This window comes from Perna viridis, chromosome 3 (assembly GCF_037379345.1).
Source record: "Perna viridis isolate PV_CMFRI_1.1 ecotype Kerala chromosome 3, ASM3737934v1, whole genome shotgun sequence".
Taxonomy (NCBI): domain Eukaryota; kingdom Metazoa; phylum Mollusca; class Bivalvia; order Mytilida; family Mytilidae; genus Perna; species Perna viridis.
In genome coordinates, this window is record NC_142447.1 from 25,850,526 (window position 1) to 25,872,826 (window position 22,301).

General features: G+C 32.4%; 1 protein-coding gene across 1 annotated transcript; it reads left to right on the plus strand.

Moving 5' to 3' along the window:
• Positions 1 to 2,551: 2,551 nt before the first annotated feature.
• LOC148621603 (disintegrin and metalloproteinase domain-containing protein 12-like) lies at positions 2,552 to 20,492 on the plus strand. Its single transcript, XM_088574083.1, has 20 exons — positions 2,552 to 2,588; positions 3,677 to 3,717; positions 4,303 to 4,367; positions 5,031 to 5,085; positions 6,675 to 6,757; positions 7,406 to 7,454; positions 7,718 to 7,822; positions 8,650 to 8,730; positions 9,341 to 9,418; positions 10,177 to 10,352; positions 10,713 to 10,934; positions 11,389 to 11,557; positions 12,995 to 13,084; positions 13,407 to 13,487; positions 14,021 to 14,141; positions 14,673 to 14,778; positions 17,721 to 17,910; positions 19,111 to 19,195; positions 19,492 to 19,587; positions 19,979 to 20,492. Exons 1-20 carry the CDS (start codon positions 2,552 to 2,554, stop codon positions 20,020 to 20,022), a joined length of 1,974 nt encoding a protein of 657 aa, XP_088430209.1. The 3' UTR covers positions 20,023 to 20,492.
• The last annotated feature ends 1,809 nt before the right edge of the window (positions 20,493 to 22,301 follow it).

Genomic DNA, 22,301 nt, shown 5'->3' on the forward strand with positions numbered 1-22,301 from the left:
TTACTCTGAAATATCTGTTTCTTGATAAATTTTAATGGATTTGGCTTAAGTCTGGCTTTTGTATAAATGTTGATTAATTTCAAAAATAGATCTGATTGAATTTGAAAAAGATCTTTAACATAGATATAATAGGGTATATAATTTATTTGGTTTTTGACTGAATGGATCACTGAAATTTATGTCTGTTGTTGGAAAAAAGGTTCTGACTGATTTATGATGATGCTGCTTTCTGAAAATTTCACTATAAACCCTTACTTCCAAAATGGGGTACAATAAGGACCAGGAAAGCAGGTGTATGTATGTGTAAATTAAAGCCAGTGCAAAGGGAAATAACTCAATTTCAACATCAGCGCAGTGCCACAATTAATAAGTGGAAGAAGGTTAAAACTTAGGACTTTCAACTCAGTTTATTTGTCATGTTTACCCAATCTTTGAGTCATTTGTATTAATTTCAGAATGATGGTAAAGTTTTCTGCAATTCAAATATAAAATCCTGTTTGTAGGTATAATAGGCCAGAGAAGTTTTATTCAGTTAGCGCTGGTGGAATTTTTATCAATTTAGATCGAAGATCAGAATTGATATAGCAGTCGCCAGAGCCTTTAGGTTTGTAAAGCCTATTAGCATCTGAAATTATCTTACACTTTCGCAGGAAAATAGTTCCACTGGCAAACCCCATTAAGGTTCATATGCAGATAGTTAGGTTCACTAAATGGGTATTTCTAATTTATCATATTTAATTCTATGCTATTTACGCCAAAAAAACCCAACTATTATTGTGAAGTAATATAAATATGATGATTAATTTGGTTTGTATTAGCAACGATCCAATTATAAATAGTTGACCTCTAACCTCACCAGTACCTGTTTATTTCTATGCATTTACCCGAATAAACCAATCGTTCATTATACATGTATCATATTCAATGTGTCGCCTACAAATACAAAATTCTTGACGCATAATGAACTATTTGATGTTTGAAGCCAGAAATAAAAACCCTTCGAGATTATAAATAGTCATCGTTCATGGAAATGGAAACGAGCAATGCTGAGTACCAATCGGAAGGGTTGTCTTCATAAATTTCATGCAGGGCCTGGCGGGTCCATATAGTAGTATTTGCAACAATGGAGCAGTAGTTCCGATCAAGAAACTTACATAAAGAATGAGGTTTCAGGCGACAGGCAAAGACTACACTCCCTGTTCCAGGCTAATATTTGCCGCTCATTTTTTGCTAAACTTTTAACAAAAGAGAAGCATAACCCCCGAAACCATCCTGATCACCCACTGAAAATGAAACTTTGCTTATAGGCGATGGCATAGGAATTTCGATAATGCATTTCGCAGGAATGGTGTTAGTCTGTGATCTGGTGATATTACTTTTTGTAATTATAATTATTCTATTTGGCTATATGGCCATGTCTTATAATGATAGTGCTGTAGGTGCTTCAGGGCCTTAGAAGTGCACGGCGAGTGTTTCCTGTACCAAACATAAGTGTTGAAATTTTATTCTAAGACTGGTATTTATGTTAATGTGTTTCTGAAACTAGGTGCCCAGAAACTAAGCACTTTTACATGACACATATGTATCTATGCGATAACTTGTGGGACTTGAGCTATATAGCTTATCAGCTGAGAAATGAAGCTAGTTGAGAGGAGCATGAATCTAAGGGCATGGTTTCTTTTAATGATTGTGGCTTAAGTTTGAATGATTTGACAGACAGTTCCGACCTGGAGATCTTTAATTTGAATTTCGGCTTGAAGAAAGGCCGACTAGTAGTTTGAAGTTCAATTATGCATTATGTTGGATGTTCTGCGTTAATTCATTTAGGAGTTCCATGTACAAAATCATTGAACCTTAATATTTTGCAAACTGGAGCAATGCATGCTACGATGCATCGCGAATTTTGTTATGTATTTTTTAAATGTCCTTTGTAATCAGAATGGTGAATTGAAAAATAAACCAGAGTTTAATATTTACCATTTACAACAATAAGCTTGTGTTTAGATACGTTTGAATTCGATCCATGTACTTTCCTTTTATTCCTGCTTCCATCCCATATTTTTGCTATTTGACGATTATTTGAGGCGTTAAAATTCAAACGATTGATATAAATTGATTCAGTACATGAGTACTTTGATTATTATCTGCTCGAATGTGTGTGTTAAAATCAAATACACTTGAAAATTAATGGTGGTCTCGCGCCATCTCATTATATAAGTATTTCAACATATATATACGATTTATTACAAGTCGACTAAGACTATCACATGTATAGGTACTCGAATGATTAAAAATAAATGTACTTTTACTGTAATGTGCATTTAAAAAAAGGGAAACATCAGTTTTGTTCTCTTTGGACAAGCTATTTTATTTCTCTACAGCTGTGTCGTATCGATCAGAGACATAAATCTCTTGTCGTATATTTTCGTTTGTCATAATTCTGCCATTCAAATAGCTCTATTCTCCGCTATACCACAGGCCCTTGGGACCAGGGTTTTTTAATCACAGAAAAAATATCATTAAATCATTTAGTTTCCATATTTGAGTTATTATGACGCTTGCTATTAATGCTGTTTATACTATGCCCAGTAAATCGTATTTATTTTTGTATGGTCTGTGTATCCCGTTTTTTTTTCATGCATACATAACTGAAAGGACTTTAAAAGTTTTCTGAAATGAAAATTAAGTTTAAAATTCAATAGCTATGGCTACGTAATGCGTGTTTTGTAAAGAAAAAGATTCTTTTTCATGTTATTTTTTACGTCTTCAAAAAATGTGTCCTACAAAAAAAAGACAAGCTGAATTAGAATTTATTGTTGTAACTAAGGTCGGTCGAAATAACTCATTAGTTCCGCTGCGATTGGTAAACATGTAAGTCATATATCTATAAATATGAACTTATACGTAGTGTATTATATGCGAATAAATCATGTACGCAAATATGCATTTTATTAAATATTTACATTGAATTCATAATAATGCTTAAATGCAACGTCTCGTAGACATTACGGTCGCAATCTCTTACTTATTAGAAAAAGAAACTATACGTTTGTCTACAATTCATATTTCAAACGCGCATTACAGTATATTCCACTGGTCATAATTTGTCAATTGAATCTTTGATCTTATTATTGGTTTTGTAAAGTTCTTCAGCGTATTTATATTAGAATGCTTAAGAAAATGAAAGAAGGACACGATTTAAGAGACGACACCTTTACCCAGTTAATCAATATTGGTTTTGTCTATCCTTCATACATGTAAGTAGGGAATGACCAACTAACAGGAGTGGTTATGATTATTAAAACTTTATTGATCTTATATTGTTTGATTTCTGACAAAAGTTTCTGATTGATGCTCAATTTAATTTTGATACCAACACATGAATTGATAATCATTAAAGTTTAGAATAAGTTAATGAAGAAAAATGACGTCGCATGCGAATATCCTGTTTGATGTCACACACTCGTGAAAATGGTACAATCGGACGGAACGATAAAACATTAGCAAAGATGGTTTTATCTAATACTGGAATTATTTACATTCTTTTTTATTTATCGGGTATTTGATATTTCTTTTATTTTACTGAAATAGTTCTATTAGTTCTCGTCAAAATCTTCAGTTGTGAAAATAGAATTCGAAGTAATTTTATATTTTTATATCTTAATCATTGTTTTAGTATCGACGGCAACATACGAAACAGCACCAGCAGGCAGACAGGTGAGACATATTTTTTTTCTAATTTATCATATAATTTACTTGGTTCTTAGACTGGTGAAACAGAAGGAAAAAGTAAAATATTTTTAACAAAACAGCGTGTACAACGTTTGCTTGTTTTTTTGATTTTTGTTTTTTGTTTGTTTGTTTTTTTATTTTCGTGTTTTTCATTTTTGTAAAGATATTGTTACGATTTGTGCGGTGTTTGTGCAAGTTTGTTCCTACTTTATTAAAAATACGAATATCTATTTGTAATCCATGACTTAACATATTAGTACTTAAAACTTATGCAGGTCATAGGCTGAGTGATGCAAGAATCCTGGATATTAACAGACAGTTTTGAATTAAAAATGAAACTTCTAACTACTTATTTTTCATCTTTGTATTTGTACGATAAATCCAAACTGTTTTTGATCGTACAAGAAGACGTGATGCATAAGTATTAGATGAATCGTCGAACTAGAAGTGTTTACAAATAGTTACTTCACAGTGTGGAAAGTAATTTTTTTCAGATTATCTTTTACTTGCTTCGTTTTATACTTTATTTTACTCGCGTCGTTTTATACTTTATTTTTGCCTTTTTTTCAGTATCAAGTATTTGAGTTGGACAATGATAATGGTCAGATTCTTATAACTGTAGAAGTCTCCCCAAGGTAAATAATAGAGAAATGTGGTCGTTGTATGAACATCTTTAAAATCGCCCTTAAACATTTTTATGTGAAATTGAATACAATGTTGATGAAACCACACGATCATTTTACTAATTTCGTCCGATTTTTTTTTCGCATAGTTTACTAAGGACTATATAACAAGTTCATTCGGGATTGTAAATGAAACAGTTACCGATCTTTCTTCCCACATTCAATGATGATAAGAAACAAATAAATAAATCAAACTCAAATCAAACAAAATAAAACAAAAATAAAATGAGTAAAGTAAAAAAAATAACAACCACAAACAGACAAAAAACAAAAGCGTTATTAAATGCATAAAGCGACTACTAATAGAATATACATGTACTTTCAGATGTGTATGATATAACTCGATCCGTGTTCGCAGGACTTAATAGGGATGAATAATCTTAACAAAAAAAATGTAATTATTTAATCCGGGTATCTTTTTTATAGACCGGAAGTAAAGGGTTGTATAATCATTAAATTAATGTAGTACCGGTATTGACTATATAGGAAGTGCTGAACATTGTATTGTGAGTACATGTACCATCTTAATTGTAATTGATAATACGATTTACTCAAGTATAAAACCAATTCTAATCTACTTCAACATATTCTTTTATGTTTCTTTTTTTGTTTCAGAATTCTGAAACTCCCGATAAGTTTACTCACACAAAATGGAAAATCATACAGACAGGTATTGTCGAATGGCATTAAATCAAAGGCGGATCAAAGGGGCATAGGTGGCCCACCCTTGTGAAAAAGAAATTTGTTTAAGCCATAAAACGTTAAGATTTAATTCATAGTGTATATTATACTTAGTAGAACTTCATGGCGATGGATTTCTCTTTCCATGTGTCTTAAAATTTAACAGCCATTATCCTTGTTTTCACTTGATAGAACCTTTTGGTCCTGAATTTGGCTACTCATTTCGATAATTTGGTGTTGAATGCCTCTTCAATGCAATTTAATTTTAGATTTTGAACTTGCTGAGATGTCAAAAGAATAGGCCAGCAGTATCGCTAAGCTTGTCGTAAAAGGCGACTAAATAGTTCTTGGAACCCTGCCCGGAGGATAGGGCGCTCTGTGTGCCCCAGGTAGTGGAATGGGGTACCCCTGGCATGCTACATGCTGGGGTCGTCAAGCCATAATACGGACAACCTGACCGCAAACCACAATGGTGCACCGTGTTGGGAAACATGCCATGTTCCTCGCACGTTAAAGAACCCTGCTGTGGTATTCATTAGGAGAAGGAACCTTTGGGCTGCGCCACAGGAGGCTAAATTGCCCGACCTTACCCACCCTCCCTATTTCCAGTGGCAATAAAAATCGTCGACCCTATTATCCTTGTGTCCCATCCCATTTTTTTTATTTCATCGTCACTTCATGTTCATTTTATCGCCCATTTCATGTTCCTCGCCTGGGTATAGCTGAAATATTGCTGTTTGGGCGTTAAACAGCAACAATCAATCAACGTCCGTCACATTAATGGGTACTCAATTTGTGTAATATATAACTAAAAAATATTTAAACAATATTATTCAAACTGTACACAGTGATTCTATACATATTGAAGATTACACCTTCTATTATGAAGAAATTCAATTAAATTTTTCCTATAGTCTGAGCCTGATCAACTAAGCAATTATTTGTCACTTGCTGTTGTGAATGGTACCTTCTTTGTGCAATCTGTAATCCAAAAAGTATTAAGGCAATATTATTCAATTTTACCCAGTGATAATATACATACAGATGTGTTGCAGACATGGAGAAGTTTAATCATTTTCCCTACTTTTTGTGCATATTGAACTTAGCCATTTTCTAGCATTATATGCTATCATTAGGACATTATGCATGAAAATATATAATCCATAATGTAGTGTTTTTTTTTTAATTTGGTAAGTGTTTATATACCTTTTGAAGTTTACAAATATATGACGGTGATGCAGGCCCAGACATGTATTGGTCTTTTTATAATTAAAAGTAACTGCTGGGTCGATGCCAATGCTGGTGGACCAAATATTCCCGAGGATATTCACCTGCCCAATAACCAGACCCGAATTATATTATAGGTAAACCGTACTTTGCAGTATTAGAATAGCCCTTAAACACCGAATCTTCATTTTGCTGGATTTAGTTTCCCTTTCTGATATGTTTGATTCATACAAATTAATTTTGGATTCGGATCTAATGCTGCTGTAGCGAGCTTATTCTTTTGAACACAAGTGTATACATATATACATGTAAACATAAAAATACCTACTTTAAGCTAATATATATTTTTAGAGACATGATGGATGTCACATGACCGGAAGAATCAAGGATTTCCCAGATTCCTATGTGTCTTTGGAAACATGTAATGGAATAAGGTATTTGATAGTTTTACGCTCTTGACTTGTTTAACTTTGATTAGAGTGGTTGTTACGATTTTTTGTTCATAAGAAATGTCATGGTTACTCAAGAAGTTGCATTTAATTCGATGTAGATTGAAAATAAACTATATAGTTCTGTTGGAAAATCGTATGTATTGTTATCTAACTACAACATTATTAATACTTTGATCTCCATAAAATGATATTCTTTTGATAATGATCTGCTGAGTTAGAATTAATCGTTGCCACCCTTCATGTCACTTACTTTTATTGTTTTTTTTTATCTTAAGAAAACCTGATCCAATAATATTTTAAGTCATATGACAACAAGGTGCATGTTGTCAAGCTCCGAATAGCGTCTGCCGTTTGAAATTCACTCTAGCAGCCCTCTCACAAAAAGCAAGAATCTTGTAAAGTCGGGAAAAAGTGACATTATCCGATTGTCAAACGACGTATGATTTGAATAACGCCCAAAAATTTCGAAAAAGCCTGTCTGCAGCGATTAGTAAGTGAGGAAACGATGCTTGGAGCTTGGCATGTTGGTTGTCTTTTTTAAAAAAGAAAACGAAAAAAAAAAAAAAAAACACGGACAAGTAGTCTATTCGATTATTGTATCTACATGTATGTAATTTTTCTCTGTTTCAGTGGATTTATTATTAAAGGAAGTATACTACATACAGTAAATTATGGAAAGGTATATATAGGTGTTGTATGTTGGCAATTAAATGATAGAAATGACGTGCATCGACTTGAAAAGGATATTTTTCTAGAGCAAATTGAGGGTTACCCAGACAAGAAAAGAGTTCTCAACTAAAATACATTGAATTCAAAATTATTTTTGTTCAGGAGAAAGTAAAGGGTAATAACAAAATTACCAACAAATACTAGTAAACTCTAGGCAAGGCATGACCTATTTCACAATTCAATATTACGCTGTTACATATATAACTATTGTAGGTACGGGTAACGCAGGATTTAAGACTGATTCTGAACTCTACATCTTTCATGTCATGTGACGAGAATAGTCGACGTGATGAACAAATGAAAGATCAGGTTGAGGAGGTAAAGCCATATATCTCTGTATTATTATCGTCAAGAAGCAATTCACTGGGAAAGGACAACAGCTGTTTGTGCTGTTTTCGTTAACGTTGTGAAAGGAGTGGACATAAGCTCGGCGATTTATTATAAATCTGTTGCCTTTTTGATTAAGCAAAATCGTGTTGGATTAGAAGACCGATTTGCTTTTTTTAACTTGTTCTATTATCATTTATCCATACTGGTTTCTTCATTAGTCCCTACTTTAAAATGCCCAGATTTTCGTTTATAAAAGTGATTTTACACAAGATCATTTAATGAGCTTTACCTTATCGGTGCATCTGGTCCATGCTCCCAGTTGTTAGTGGAGTCCGGGTTGCTTCTGTACTTTGTTTTCTATGTACGTGTTATTTCATGTTCTTTGTTGTGCGTGTCTATTTTCTATGTCTAGTCTATCATTGGAACATATTCTTTTGATTATCGCTAAAATCACTTGATTATTCTTTCATATGAACTAAATTGCAGATATCTTAACATATTTCACGTTTTTTCAAAATTCGTATCAACGTTTGTTCAACACTTACTAAATGCATGCCCAAAAGTCACACGATATTTATTTTTTTTTTCAAATAACATAAGTTACGCACATCCATAAACCTCGTGAAGAATGAATGGGTATTTTCAATGTGCAAGATAGGTACTCGCTAAGTCATAAAAGCGCAATGGGTTCCCGTTTTAAAAAAAATTCCAAACGGCATATCAATAGCTTAACGTTAATGTTTTTTTCTGTGATTTGATTTCGTACCTTTTTACTGGTGTAGACTGTTTAAATCTTATTTGTTTTCACATTTTAGATACAATTTTTTAAAATACACAGAAGATCTGTAGATGAAAGACTGATAGTCGAGATGTACTTAGTCATGGACAATGAGTTGGTAATTAAATTTCAACTTAAAGATTTTGAATGCAAATGCCTCTTTATGACAATTCCATAATAAAAAATGTATGAAAAAAATTAAAAAAAATGATAACAGAAAATAAATTCATTGCAGTATATTACATTTGAAGGAATAACTTATTAATTGACGTGAAAGTATAAGTTCTAAACAACTGATATATACGATTTTGAAAAAAAAAAAAAATAACAAGATTGCCTCATTAACTTATTTTAATTGTTTTGATATTATCAATACTAATTATTTAAAAAAAAAATCAGTTGTTTTATGCCTTATGCAATGTTTGTTTCTTCTTTCCCTGGAACGGGTTTCCGATGTTTTCCTAGTTATGAGTCTTAGGACGAATTAAGAGAATCTTAAGATGGCCTTAGAACACATTTGCGCTGGTTATCTAAGGTGTCTTTAGACCCATTATAACAAAGACGTTCTGAGCGAGAGTTTCTCGCTGGCAATCAGCATATTTTTCAAATATTATCTCTATACTAGTAACAGATACTATCATTTAAATACAAAACTACAAATTCACATTTTAACTGCAATGATCATTATAGGCGTTGTTTTTGTTGTTTAATTGGCATGCAATACTTAGTTTTCAGCTACTGGAATAGATAGAGACGAAACGAAAGCCGTGCAATATATAGAGAAAGTTGTCAGACATACCGATGAGGTAAAAGAATGTTTCAATAAAGTTTCCGCGGGGCTTAAAGACTATTTAAACTGTACAATTCAAGACAAATAACAAAAAAGCATTTATTTATTGTATTTTTTACCGTGTTTTGTTTAGAATCATACAAGAAAATAATGGTCTTTAAAGCATTAAATTTTAAAATCTTTTACTTATTCGATTAACGCACTTGGTGCAGCAAAACACGGAAATAATTTTCAAAATGAAGATGATAATTAATAATCTGTTTTAGTTGTTTTGCCAGAGACGTCAATCATTGTATCTACATTAATTCTTACTCCATTAAATGAAAGAAAGTAATCAAGGGAACCAAGATTCTGGTGGTAATCAAAAGAATGTAATCCAGGGACAAAGACCAGACATGGAAAATAGACACACACAACAAAGAACATAAAATAACAAAAATAATACATACAAAGTAACATAAGTAAATGAGCAAGTCGGACTCCACTAAAAACTGGAAGCATGGACCAGGTGCACCGGTAGGGTAAGCGTCCTAAGGGAAAAGTCACAAAATTAACCTAGGGTACAGAGAAGTTTAGATGTTTTCTATCCGTGCATCTAGCTAACCCTTTACAAATATAACGCTTTGTACAAAGGATATTACAAAAGATTATGATAAGCATGTAGCCTTATGTTGTAAGTATTTAAAACATAAAAATAGAAATAATTTCAAATTTAATATATTTGTATGTTTTAAAACTCAAATTTGATACGCAAAATTCTGTTTTCACTTTCAGATTTTTTCTGCACTTAATGTAAGAGTAATACTGGTAGGAATTGAAATTTGGAATGCTCCAGAGCCCGCTGTTAATGCCTCAGATGCATCATTACTACTGAGTCAGTTCTTAGAATTCTCAACGAATACATTACGTCAACGGGCACCTATCAATTATGATTTTGCAGCCTTAATTTCGTTAGTACTTATGTGACTAACTTATTAAATAAAGATCCCAATGACATCATAAACAGTGTGAACAAATGATGATTATCTAAAATAAATAATGAACACTCATTGTATTAAGGTACAGGATAAAATATGCTTTTTAAAATTAACTAAGCAGTCATGATTATGATACAACCACACTTTAATCACATCTGAGCATATCAAAATACAAAGCAGTACAGAAGAAATAAATACAAGAGACAGACACAAAAATGTTAAACAACGACAAGAAGAGGGAAAGTTACTTGTTATAAATTCAAAACCTAGACTCTATTGCAATACACCGGTGTGGTAATTGTAATATATGAAAATTCTCTTGGTTCTTTATAGAGCAAAATCCTTTGGAAACAATAGAGTAGGGTTGGCACCAGTTGATGCTATGTGTGGTTTAAGAAGTGGATGTGTCGTCAAGGACTGGGGATCGGGTTTAACTAGAGAACTACAGGCGGCTAGTGTACTCGCGCATGAGATTGGTCACGTCTTTGGAATGTTACACGATGATGCGGCTTGTTATTGCAATGCATCTTCTTGTGTTATGGATGAAAGTGCAGCGTAAGAAATCAAATTTAACTTGTGTATAGTTGACAATTATATTTCATTTTTTACACATTGGTTCCTATAAATTCAGAATTTATGGCTGGCATTAATCAGTGACGGTGAGTAATGGTGAGTATCTCACCGTCTGTTCATGTTCATTTTACTGTGATGGGCGTAATTTAAAATCGTTGTCAAGCATGCCTAGATGTGGTGACAAAATCTGCAGATTGATTCCAATGAATACACATAGTATTTTAAATATGAAGTAAAAACTGCCACTGCATGTTTTATTTCTGACTTCTTTATTCGTAAAACATTATTAAATCAATTAAATTATAAAACAATTTACCAAAAAATCATTTTTAAAAGTATAAAAAATATGTAGGTTTAAGACGTTAATAGGGCTAAAAGATTTCAAGAGGAAAAAATTAGAAAGTGATGACCTCAATACAAACAATTTATTATGTAGGCAAGTACCAACGAAGTTTTCGGACTGTAGTGCAAATATAGTGAAAAAAGTACGTGAAGAAGGCTCAGCACCGTGTTTGTATAATGTCCCTAATGTTGTTTACAATGGCCCGCTTTGTGGTAATGGAATCAAAGAAGAAGGCGAAGTCTGCGATTGTGGCACTACACAGGTTTAGTAATTGTATTTATTAACATAGAGATATAATATTAGTATCAGTGAAACTTTCACGTGGGAACGGACGGGGTACTTTTCACCTGCCCTGTGTAATTAATTCTGTCCGCTCGCCCTTTGAAGACATCAAGAAATAACCGAAATAATCGGACTCTATGCTAATGTTAAAAATGTAAAGTAATCAAGGGAACCAAGATTCTAGAGAAAATCAAAAGAATGTAATACAGGGACAAAGACCGGACATAGAAAACAAACATACACAACAAAGAACATAAAATAACCAAAGTAATACATACAAAGTAACAAAAGTAAATAAAAAACTCGGCAAAGCGATTTAACGGGCAAGTCAATAACAACCTGAGAATAAAATTAAATCTAACTGTCGTGACATAATGCAGTAATGTGTAAAACGAGGATTGCATTTTCGTTCACAACAGAAGAAAAAAACTTCCTTGTGCATTTTAACTTAAGTTTGTAATTCTCACAAACATGTGGTGCTTTGTAGTTTATCATTTGAAAGACAGATCACTTGGGACACATCTTTTTTTAAATTAAAGTTTGATATTGATACACGATGAAAACACCTAATCTTACCGACAGAGAAACCATTTATGGTTATATTTATCATAATGAATTCCTTGATCGTTATGGCGTATCCCTCTGCACAATAATAGATTTTTTTTCACCGTGTCATGCCTTTACTTTCTTTTGTTTTGTCTACCAACGGACGTGACATTTTTATGAACAACTCGACAGGTGTTTCTAGAACATGCTTACCTTACCGGTGCACCTAGTCCATGCACAGAGTTTTTGAAATGTCACGTCCGAGGTTCCTCAATTACATTTGTGTTCTTTCTACGTGTTATTTTGGTTATTTCATGCTCTTTGTAACTTTTGTATATTTTTCTTGTCTAGTAATATTCCTTGAATTATATTCTTCTTGATTACAATTCTCTTTCTTATTTCAAAAGTCTATGTAAAACAACATTTAACAGTTTTATGATTGCATAATTAAGTAGTAGTCTTAGTAAGAATCATGCAAATTCTGTAAAATGTGATACACCTAAAAATGGCTACACATTTTCATTTTTGATATTAAGTTGATTTATGGGTCTATATTATGAATTGTAATTATTCATTCAAATCTGCCTGCTCTTAGGAGATAATCAACATTGAAAATCTAATAAATTTTATTGTATTTTAGTGTCATTTACTGAGTTATCTCCCTTAATTTTGAAACATACAGTGTATTCTATATAATTTTTATCACCTAAGAGCACGGGTTATATGAAAAACCAAATGTTAATTTCTGTTTACTATATTGCATTTCAAACACAATATCAAGAATAAAAATATATAGGCTTTTCACCCATGAATCACATTTTGCATTATTCTTAGCTGTGGTACTACTTAACACTTCAAAATTTGATTCTAGCAATGTAGAAATAGCAAGTGTTGTACAGATATGTGTCAACTGAAAGGTGGAGCTAAATGCGATTCTGGTAAATGCTGTCAGGATTGCCAGGTTTGTACTTAACTACAGTGTTGGATCACACAACTTTGGGTGTATTGTTAATTCGGTACCTTGTGTAAGTCATTTTTTCTTCTTAAAAAAAGATGATTTATGTGGAATAAGCAGACGAAGAGATCCAAGCATTCTGTTCAACAAGAACGTCGAAAACCATATTGTTATAAAAACTAGCATTTATTCTGTAGTATATTTGTATTGCTCGTAGTTTTAATATATACTAACGAGACCCTCAAAGACGATCCTTTTTATGTGTTAACCTTTCATTCTATAAAACATTTTAAAATGAACAAGCAATACACCACTATCGTATCTATAGGTTGTTAAAGCTAACAAGTTATGTAGAAAGGCACAAAACGAGTGCGATATTGAGGATGTTTGTGATGGAAAAAGTGGAGAGGTAATATTTTTAATTGTTCAAATTAACACAAACACATCTATTTCTTCTATAAACACTTGCTTGGTATGCACAGACTTAAACTAAAAAAATACAGGTCAGTTAACAGTATTTAGGGATTGACACACTTTTCTTGATTGATAACCATTTAGAATATTGAGGTAAAGAAAATCATTTATATTTGAAATTATCAGATCATTGTAACCAGCTACAAAAAGACATTTATGATTGTTTAACATAATTTACAGAAAAAAAGATCTTTCAAAAATAAGAAAAAGTTATTTTGTAACCAGATGAATGAAAACGATGTATATTGCTAAAACATTGTCTTACACAGAATAGATTGATAGACCCTTTCATATTAACCGCGGGACAGTCAATGATCATATCCGAGATATATTCCGAAACGTAGTGCTCAGAGTAGAACAAAAGAAGTTTATATTGCACACGCTCATCGGCTACATTGTAGTTAGCACGAAAGATCTATAACGACAAACTGCTCCGTTTCTGAATTCGTTATGTTTTGTCATTATTAGTGCCCACCGAACCTATTCAAGCAAGATATGACGACATGTGGGAATGATACGTTCGAGGGCTACTGTTATAGTGGTCAGTGTAAAAACAGTTTTTTACAATGTCAGACAATATGGGGTTCTAGTAAGTAAAATTATTTACCTCTGTATGCATGGTAAGGTGGAATTTGTTTTACTGTTTTACCTAAAAAATCATTGAGCAATAATTTATTAAAGGGCTACCAATGCGTGTTTGCAGAATAAAAAAGCAAAAATTTAATTTTATTCTATCATTTATACTTATAGAGCACAGTTTGATATGTATATTTATGACAGGCTTAATTCTGTACCAAAATTGAAAATATTCATCATACAAAATCTTCCAAAAAAGTAGACAACAATGAAAATATAATTAGTTTTACATTAAATTCGCACTTTGAAAAACTTACAGTTTGTAAGAGGTCGTGACATTTTGAATTCATTAGAATATCTTTCCAAACAAGTAGTAAGTTACTTTTGTCAAATGCATATGTCTTTTCATTAAAAAAACATTTAAATTTAAACAAGTCTTCATGATTTAAAGCTGAGCAACTATGAAGACTGTACATCAAAACATTAATGTGAGAGAAATGAGATGTGTTTTTTGACCATACTAATTAGACTGGTATGGTTTTAGCTGGGGTCCCCGCACAACAAATGTGTTACAGTATAAATAAACGTGGTACAAGTGTTGGTAACTGTGGCAGTATAACGGATACAACATACCAGGCATGTAATGATAGGTATGTTGAAATTTTCATTTTAAACTCTGCTATTTTTTGTTAACCGTTATCTTTGGACATTTCATAGTAAACTATGACTTTTAATTAGCCAGTTTGTTTTTTTTCAGACGACATACATTGACCGATCACTTTTTATACGAGTTAAATCTATGATTAGCATCTTAATGTTCAATTTATCTTTTTTTTTTCAAATCTGAAAAGGAATGCACATATTCTGATCTGCAATGCTTTTATATATATAGTACATGTTACTAATGAAGTATAAACATTACCATTTTATTAGCAATATAGAATGCGGTATTTTATTCTGTAACTCACCAAACCGGTTTCCTGAATATGGTGGCGGAGAACAAAGCGTATCAGTTACAACATACTTTATACCTGGTATAGGAACAGTAGTCTGCAAGTAAGTTACTGCAGTCTTAACCACGGAAAGATCTGTAATAAAAAGTTACCGTCATCTGCTTGTTAGGGTGAACGAATAAGTGGGGGTTATTCTGTGTTATGTAAAATCTTGATAGGAAAAAAATATCAGTCATAAAAAATTGACGTTTTCGGTATGTTTCACTCGTTAGTTTCAAAGAGTTATAAAATCTATCTTCTGGGGTATTAAACCATATACTTGATGATCAATATCCAAAAATAAGTAGGCAAACGCAGTAAATTTCGAAACAGAAAGCCGAATCCAGAGTCGATGAAATCTGCCAAAGTATGTAAGTTGAGTTTTACCTATAATTTTAAGATTTTATGATGGAATTATACAAGAAATTCTTAATTCAAACATCACATCTTTCTAAAGTACACGTATTCAGGCAGCTAGTTAACGCAGCTAAATAACCTAAGCTAATTTTGGAAACACGGTTTTCGATACATGGCGTAGAACTTGCTATATAATGTTGTTTGTATACGTCCTTGTTTAAGCTGGATATCTGGCAAAGAGTATTCAAGGGAACCAAGGTTATAGCGGTAATCAAGGAATAATCAAGGGAACCAAGGTAATAGCGGTAATCAAAGAGTAACCAAGGGAACCAAGGTTATAGCGGTAATCAAAGAGTAATCAAGGGAACCAAGGTTATAGCGGTAATCAAAATAATGTAATTCAGGGACAAGACTAGACAAGGAAAACAGACACACACAACAAAGAACACAAAGTAACTAAAATCATACATACAAAGTAACAAAAGCAAATGAGCAATTTGCGAAATATAACTATAGCTATAAAATAAACTTACGAAGTAAGAAATATAAGAAACAAAAAATTACCGAACAAATACATTATAACAATATCCAGTTTCCACGACCGACGAGGGTTTTTTTTTTGTACTGTATATAAGGCAATGTGCAAGTCCGTAGCAGTAAACAACACAACACTACGGTTTATAAAAGGAATGCGTGAATATCTTATATTGAAATAATGTGACCATGTATCCATCTACACCATGAAAATATCGTTTTATAATTTTCTGTGTCATAATTTTCCTTCCCTCTTCGTCTACCGCGGACGTGACATATTATGAGCAACTCGGCAGTTGATTCTCAAAAAGCAGGTAACGATTTGGTCCATGCGAGCTTTTGTTATCACTTGGCGTCAATCGTCATCCGACGTCGTTAATTTTTTCTAAAAATACTGTGCCAAAAGAAACCAAACTTAGTTTGCATGTTTCTTAGGGTGTAAAATTGATGTGGGGTTTTCAATCTGTTGACAAATATTGCCGCACTTACTACAAAAAAACTTATGGATAAAACAAAGATCCCCCAGGTTTGGCAGGTTTGGCAAAATTCTAACTCATCGAAATGTTTAGCATGATGAGATCTATTTGTAGTAAATTTTTCGAGTAAATCTGTTAAGCTATGGTTTAATTATTCCTCTATGTCGACGTGTGCTATTTTTGATTTGATGACTTAAAAAAAAGATTCTTCTAAGAGACTACTGGACAGGATTTAATGAAAGTTGATATCATTGTTCCTTAGGTTTGAGCATAAGGAATTTCTATCCTGGAAAAACACAGCCGCTTTTATTAAAAAAAAATAAATCTTTAGAGCCTCTATATATCTATTAAATTAACATTTTTATGGCTAAATCAGACAGGTATAAAACTAAAATCGGTGATTTGATTGTAAGCTTTGAACCCAAACGTTCTATTGAAATCCCATTATCGTCTTTCAGTTAAATTGGCAGTGATTGGTTCTGGTACGATATTGGATGAGACAAACACAAAAATGATAAAAAAAAAAAAAAAACCAAACATGCATACACCAACATATCATTAATGAACGAGTTTCAGTTATCTTTCCTTGTATTATTTGTTTGTATTATTGTATGGTGTTTGGCTAATTACACTATTGCAATAAAAGATGAAAAAAAAACACCACGATTCATATATATAATTCAGAAATATTTCTTCAATATGATCCAGGTTGCACACAGAGCATATCAAATTATACTAATAAACTTGTAATCGACAACTAATAAATATTTCTACAAATGGAGCTATATATAGGTATAGCCTGTGAACTTAAATATATAAATATCTTTCAGTAGGCTGGTAGATGGGTCAAGCTTATTTTTTAGGCGGCTACTTGTTATTTATTTTAAAAGTAGCACTCGACATAAGAATCATGCAAAATATGATTCATGGTTGGAAAGCCCACATTTCTTTTTTTTTGATATTTTGTTTAAAATGTCATAGTAAACAAAAAGTAACATGTGGCTTTTCAGATTATCCGTGTTCATAGGAGATAAAAATTGTATATAATGCACTGTAGAAAGAATTCGAAATTAAAGGAGATAACCCATCATATATATACCTATGAAGCAACTTAATAACAAAAATATGAATATGTAGCTTTTCTTAGATGTATCACATTTTACAGAATTTGCATGATTCTTACAAAGACTGCTACTTAAATGTTCTACATGTTTTGTTTTTACTTCGTTTTAGGGGAACAACAATCGATCTTGGCCCAGATGTACCCAATCCAGGTTTAGTAGATGACGGTACTCCGTGTATGAGGAATGGTGCACTTGGAATAAAAGGTGTATGCGTCAATCGAGTTTGTAGAGACATCAGTTCACTAAATATAGATAATTGTCCGAGTGATAATAATGGCACAGCATGCTATGGAAATGGAGTAAGAAAATTTGATTTGTGTACATGATTATTGCTATATATGTTTCCTTCCTAAGAAATAATTGTATTTCACTGTGTTTTACACAAAGGAGTATATTGTTTTACTATGTCTGTCATTCTGCCATTCTATTACACATTTTTTCCGCAACAAAATTGTCAGCTTCTGAAAATCACAGGCTGTTGGTATTTTATACAAAGCTTTGTATGGGTATACTCTATCGTGTACTGCGTTTTCGTACTCGTATGACCTCTACTTCTTGTTTGCTTAAAAAAGTTGAATTTCCCTTATACTGTGGTAATATACAAAGTTTTTGTCACATTTTTCTTTCCTACTATAAATCACAGGTTGCTGAAAAAAAATGAATTTACTTCATATCGTGATGGGAAAGCGGAGTATATCACTAGTGAGCCGTCGCCCACAGATTTCTTCTTGTGCTTGAATTTCCTGCAACGACAATTTTTATTCGCTTGTGAAGATTTATAAATTCTTTAAAACTAAATTGACACTGCAATTTTGGATTAGACTATTATTATAACAATGTAACCAAGGGAACCAAGGTTCTAGCGGAAGTCAAAAGAATGTAATCCAGGGACAAAGACCAGACATAGACAAGAGACATACACAACAAAGAACATAAAGAAACTAAAATAATACATACAAAGTAAAAATAAAATGTTCGATCGTTTTAGTTTGATTTATCTTTTAGTTCTTATGGCATTAAGATTTGCGATTCATTCAAAATTCATTCCTGAACTGTATTGATATTTGCAAGTTCTATTGTTACTTGTTTGTTTTCATTTGTTTTGGTTTTGTCATTTCAGTTTAAATTTACACAAATCATTTGGGTTCATTTCGAGTTACATTTTACAAACTTACATTCAGGAAAGCATCTTGGTGTTATTTCTAAGCACAGTGAAACATTTAAATGTAGCGCTAAATATAAGCAAAAACAGTTGCACTCTTGTCATTATTGCGTTAAACCATGAGGACGCTTACCCTACCGGTGCACCTGGTCCGTGCTCCCAGTTTTTAATGGAGTCCGAGTTGCTCATTTGCTCTTGTTACTTTGTATGTATGATTTTAGTTACTTTATGTTCTTTGTGTATGTCTGTTTTCCATGTCTGTTCTTTGTCCCTGGATTACTTTTGATTGCCGCTATAACCTTGGTTCCCTTGATTACTCTTTAATATTTTTGCACAGGTTTGTAATAACTTAGCCAAGTGTTCGTGTTTTGATGGGTTTACAGGACACAACTGTGCAAATCCAGTCACCACAAAACCACCTCGTAAGTTCACCATCTACAATATACTATATACGTCATGTAAAAGTGTCTACATTTTGTATTCAGCATAGGTTTAAAAAAATAAAAAAATGATCATGATATTCTTGAACTGTGAAGTGATAAACTAGAGAAAAGTAGAGTACATGTCACATGATCACTACTTCCTATTTTTATGTAGAAGATTGTAAATCGATTTAATGCGGAAGACATCAACTACCATATATCAACTTTGATTTTGATTTCTTTGATTAACATTTGATTTGTGTTCATTTGTTCACGTCATCGTGTATACATTTTAGATTTAGAAGTACTCCATATTATATTGATAGCAGTGTCGGGTGTTTTGGTCGTGACTGGTGTAGTGGTATTCATTATTATTCGAAAAAAGGCAAAAGGTAAGCATAAAACTGATGAAGGCGATAACTGTGATTTGAATCAATCATACACAATGTACATGTGCAAACCAAATTGCACAAGCTGTCCTCAATCATTTTTACAAACCAAGCATACTGGACAGCGAATTCTTACACAATAATGTAAACACATTTCCTTCTATTATATCGGAATAAAAATCCTTAAACATTTCAAAATATAAACTGTTCAAAATATAAATCACCAGTCTGTACATGGTATAAGCTTTTTTTAGATGGCCGTCATGGTGAAGTAATATAGCATGTTCTAATTGAATAATACTTTTACCAAACAACTTAAGTAATACGTTCTCTAACAATTTAAATTAGTACGTGTTTTATAGAACAAAAAATAACGTTACATCTTTTTTTTTAGTTAGTGGGACAAATAATATGGACCAAAAGAAAACGGCAGAATGAGTATTACAAAACAGCTAAAATTGGAAAAAAAAAACCTTTCATACCATTAATACGAATTCGAGTTATGTTTCCTTGTATTCATGTAATTTTGTATCAAATCAGTTTAATGTTACTTGATACTTTTACGTGTTAATAAGTATCAGCCACACACTATTAACCCAATAGCTCCAGCTCTATTTGTGATATTAATTTTGTTCTTAATAAAGTACAAACACATCAGTCATAATACTAATGCAAAAACCCGGTATGCTGTACACGTGTTCTAAGGAGTAACCTCACATTAGCTGCATTAGAACCAAATACTAGTACAGTACTTCGGAAGTTCAAGACTAAAAAATAAATTATATACAAGAAGTATATGGAATTAGGAGGCTAAATCCAGCATCGTTGAGTTTTACCTAAGTATGTCAGATGAGCTACAGTATTACAGCCTTTTTTTAATACAATGAATGAAGACATTTGTTTTAGCGATTTCGGAATTTACGCTACGGCGAACTTTGGTAAACAGTATATGATTTATGGTTCGGGTCAGACAGGTCTGACTACTTAAATGACTTCATTATATTGAAGCTACCTTAAAGATATATTACATATACTTTTGAAAATAAGAATAATTGTTGTTGAGAAAAACTATTTTGCTAAAATAAAACATTTCAAAGTGAAGTATTAAGTATTCTCGAGTCATACATCAGTTACTCTTAGTTTATGGTTTCCGTTTGCGATTCATTGTTCTTCCCTTTCTTTGTCCGTTGAATTACAAGTTTTTGACATCGATACAAATGTTTTAACTTATACTACTCCAAAAATGAATTTATATCATTAAATGTATAAGTTTGAATAAACAAAACAATACCATAGTTCACCAGACTATCATTATGGTAATCTCAAAAGGAGTCATTATTTGTCTTTCTTGACCTACACTTAGAGACCAATGGTAAAGGAGAACTGTTGACCATACTACTAGTATACGACAAACGCGATGACTTTTCATTTCGTATTGTCAACTTTCCTTTCATCTGTGGCTACATTCTTTCAGTACATGCGTATCGAGTATCACAACTCGTAAGTTATGGCAAAGCTTGGCATAACTACGCAGACCTTTTGTACCGCCTTAGACCTCTTGCAAGTAGGCTTCTGGAACAGGGTTATAAGATTGATACAAAATTGAAATCATCACTACAGTAGTTTTATGGTCGTCATTATGAACTCCTGGATCGTTACGAAGAACCCATTTGCACCATAAGATCCGATTTTGTTCAACGTGTCATAATTTTCCTTTCCTTTTTCGTCTACCCCGGCTTGACTTTTTTAAACAACTGGGCGGGTGTTTCTAGAATAGTAGAGGATGTTTACACTACCGATGCACCTGGTCCATGCTCCCAATATGTAGTGGAATCCGAGTTGCTCATTTTACTTTTGTTGTTTTGTACCTATTAATTTGGTTATTTTATGTTCGATCTTTGTTGTGTGTGTCTGTTTTCCTTGTCTTTTCTTTGTCTCTGGATTACATAATTTTAATTTCCGCTAGAATCTTGTTCCCTTGATTACTCATTCAAACATTTTACCCGTAATAGGTAATTCCTCCCTTTAAAAAGTACCATATGAAAACTTTACTCTATGATATGAGAGGAAATAAGGCAAGTGTTATTTTTCTATTTTGAGAAAAATGACATTAAATATGATTGCCATGGCAAAGTAGAGACAATAATCTATACACCTAACTTTTGATCTTCAAACATTATTTCGTTTCCATCAAGCAGTAAAAATGTTAGTATTTAGACAGGATAAACCTATTAAAACGAATCAAATATATTTGGGGGTAAAAAAAGGATTTTGAAATTAAGTAAGTGACTATTTTTGGAAACCTTTGTAAATCATTTTAATACCCTAATATGTGAAAATATTGATGTGATTTTATTTTCATTGAGTTGTCAAACTAACTAAAGCATAAATGTCTTCATTAATGGTTTTCATGGTAAGGAGTCCATCTAATACAACAAAAAATATCTTCCCGTAGTTAAGGTAAATACAAAATGTTGGTTTCCATGGCAACGGGTTTGCAAAAATAAAAATAACCTGCTAATGTGATAAAGACTGATTTTAAAGATATTTGAAAATTTTGAGGTTTCCACATGATTTTGATTCATTCAGAAAATAACTATAATATTTAAATCCTTCGATAATTAAGTCCCCTACCGGCGACCTACGCCGAAGGAAACTGTATGTTTGCACTCCATCCATTCATCAATCCTGAAAATAGAAAAATCCCACTAAAAACG

Excerpts from the sequence above, each read along its gene's own strand:
- LOC148621603 (XM_088574083.1), top strand. The coding sequence starts at position 2,552 with ATGACGCTTGCTATTAATGCTGTTTATACTATGCCCA. Across the intron at positions 9,419-10,176 it reads TTGTCAGACATACCGATGAG|ATTTTTTCTGCACTTAATGT; the intron begins GTAAAAGAATGT and ends TTTCACTTTCAG. Across the intron at positions 14,142-14,672 it reads TCAGACAATATGGGGTTCTA|CTGGGGTCCCCGCACAACAA; the intron begins GTAAGTAAAATT and ends GTATGGTTTTAG.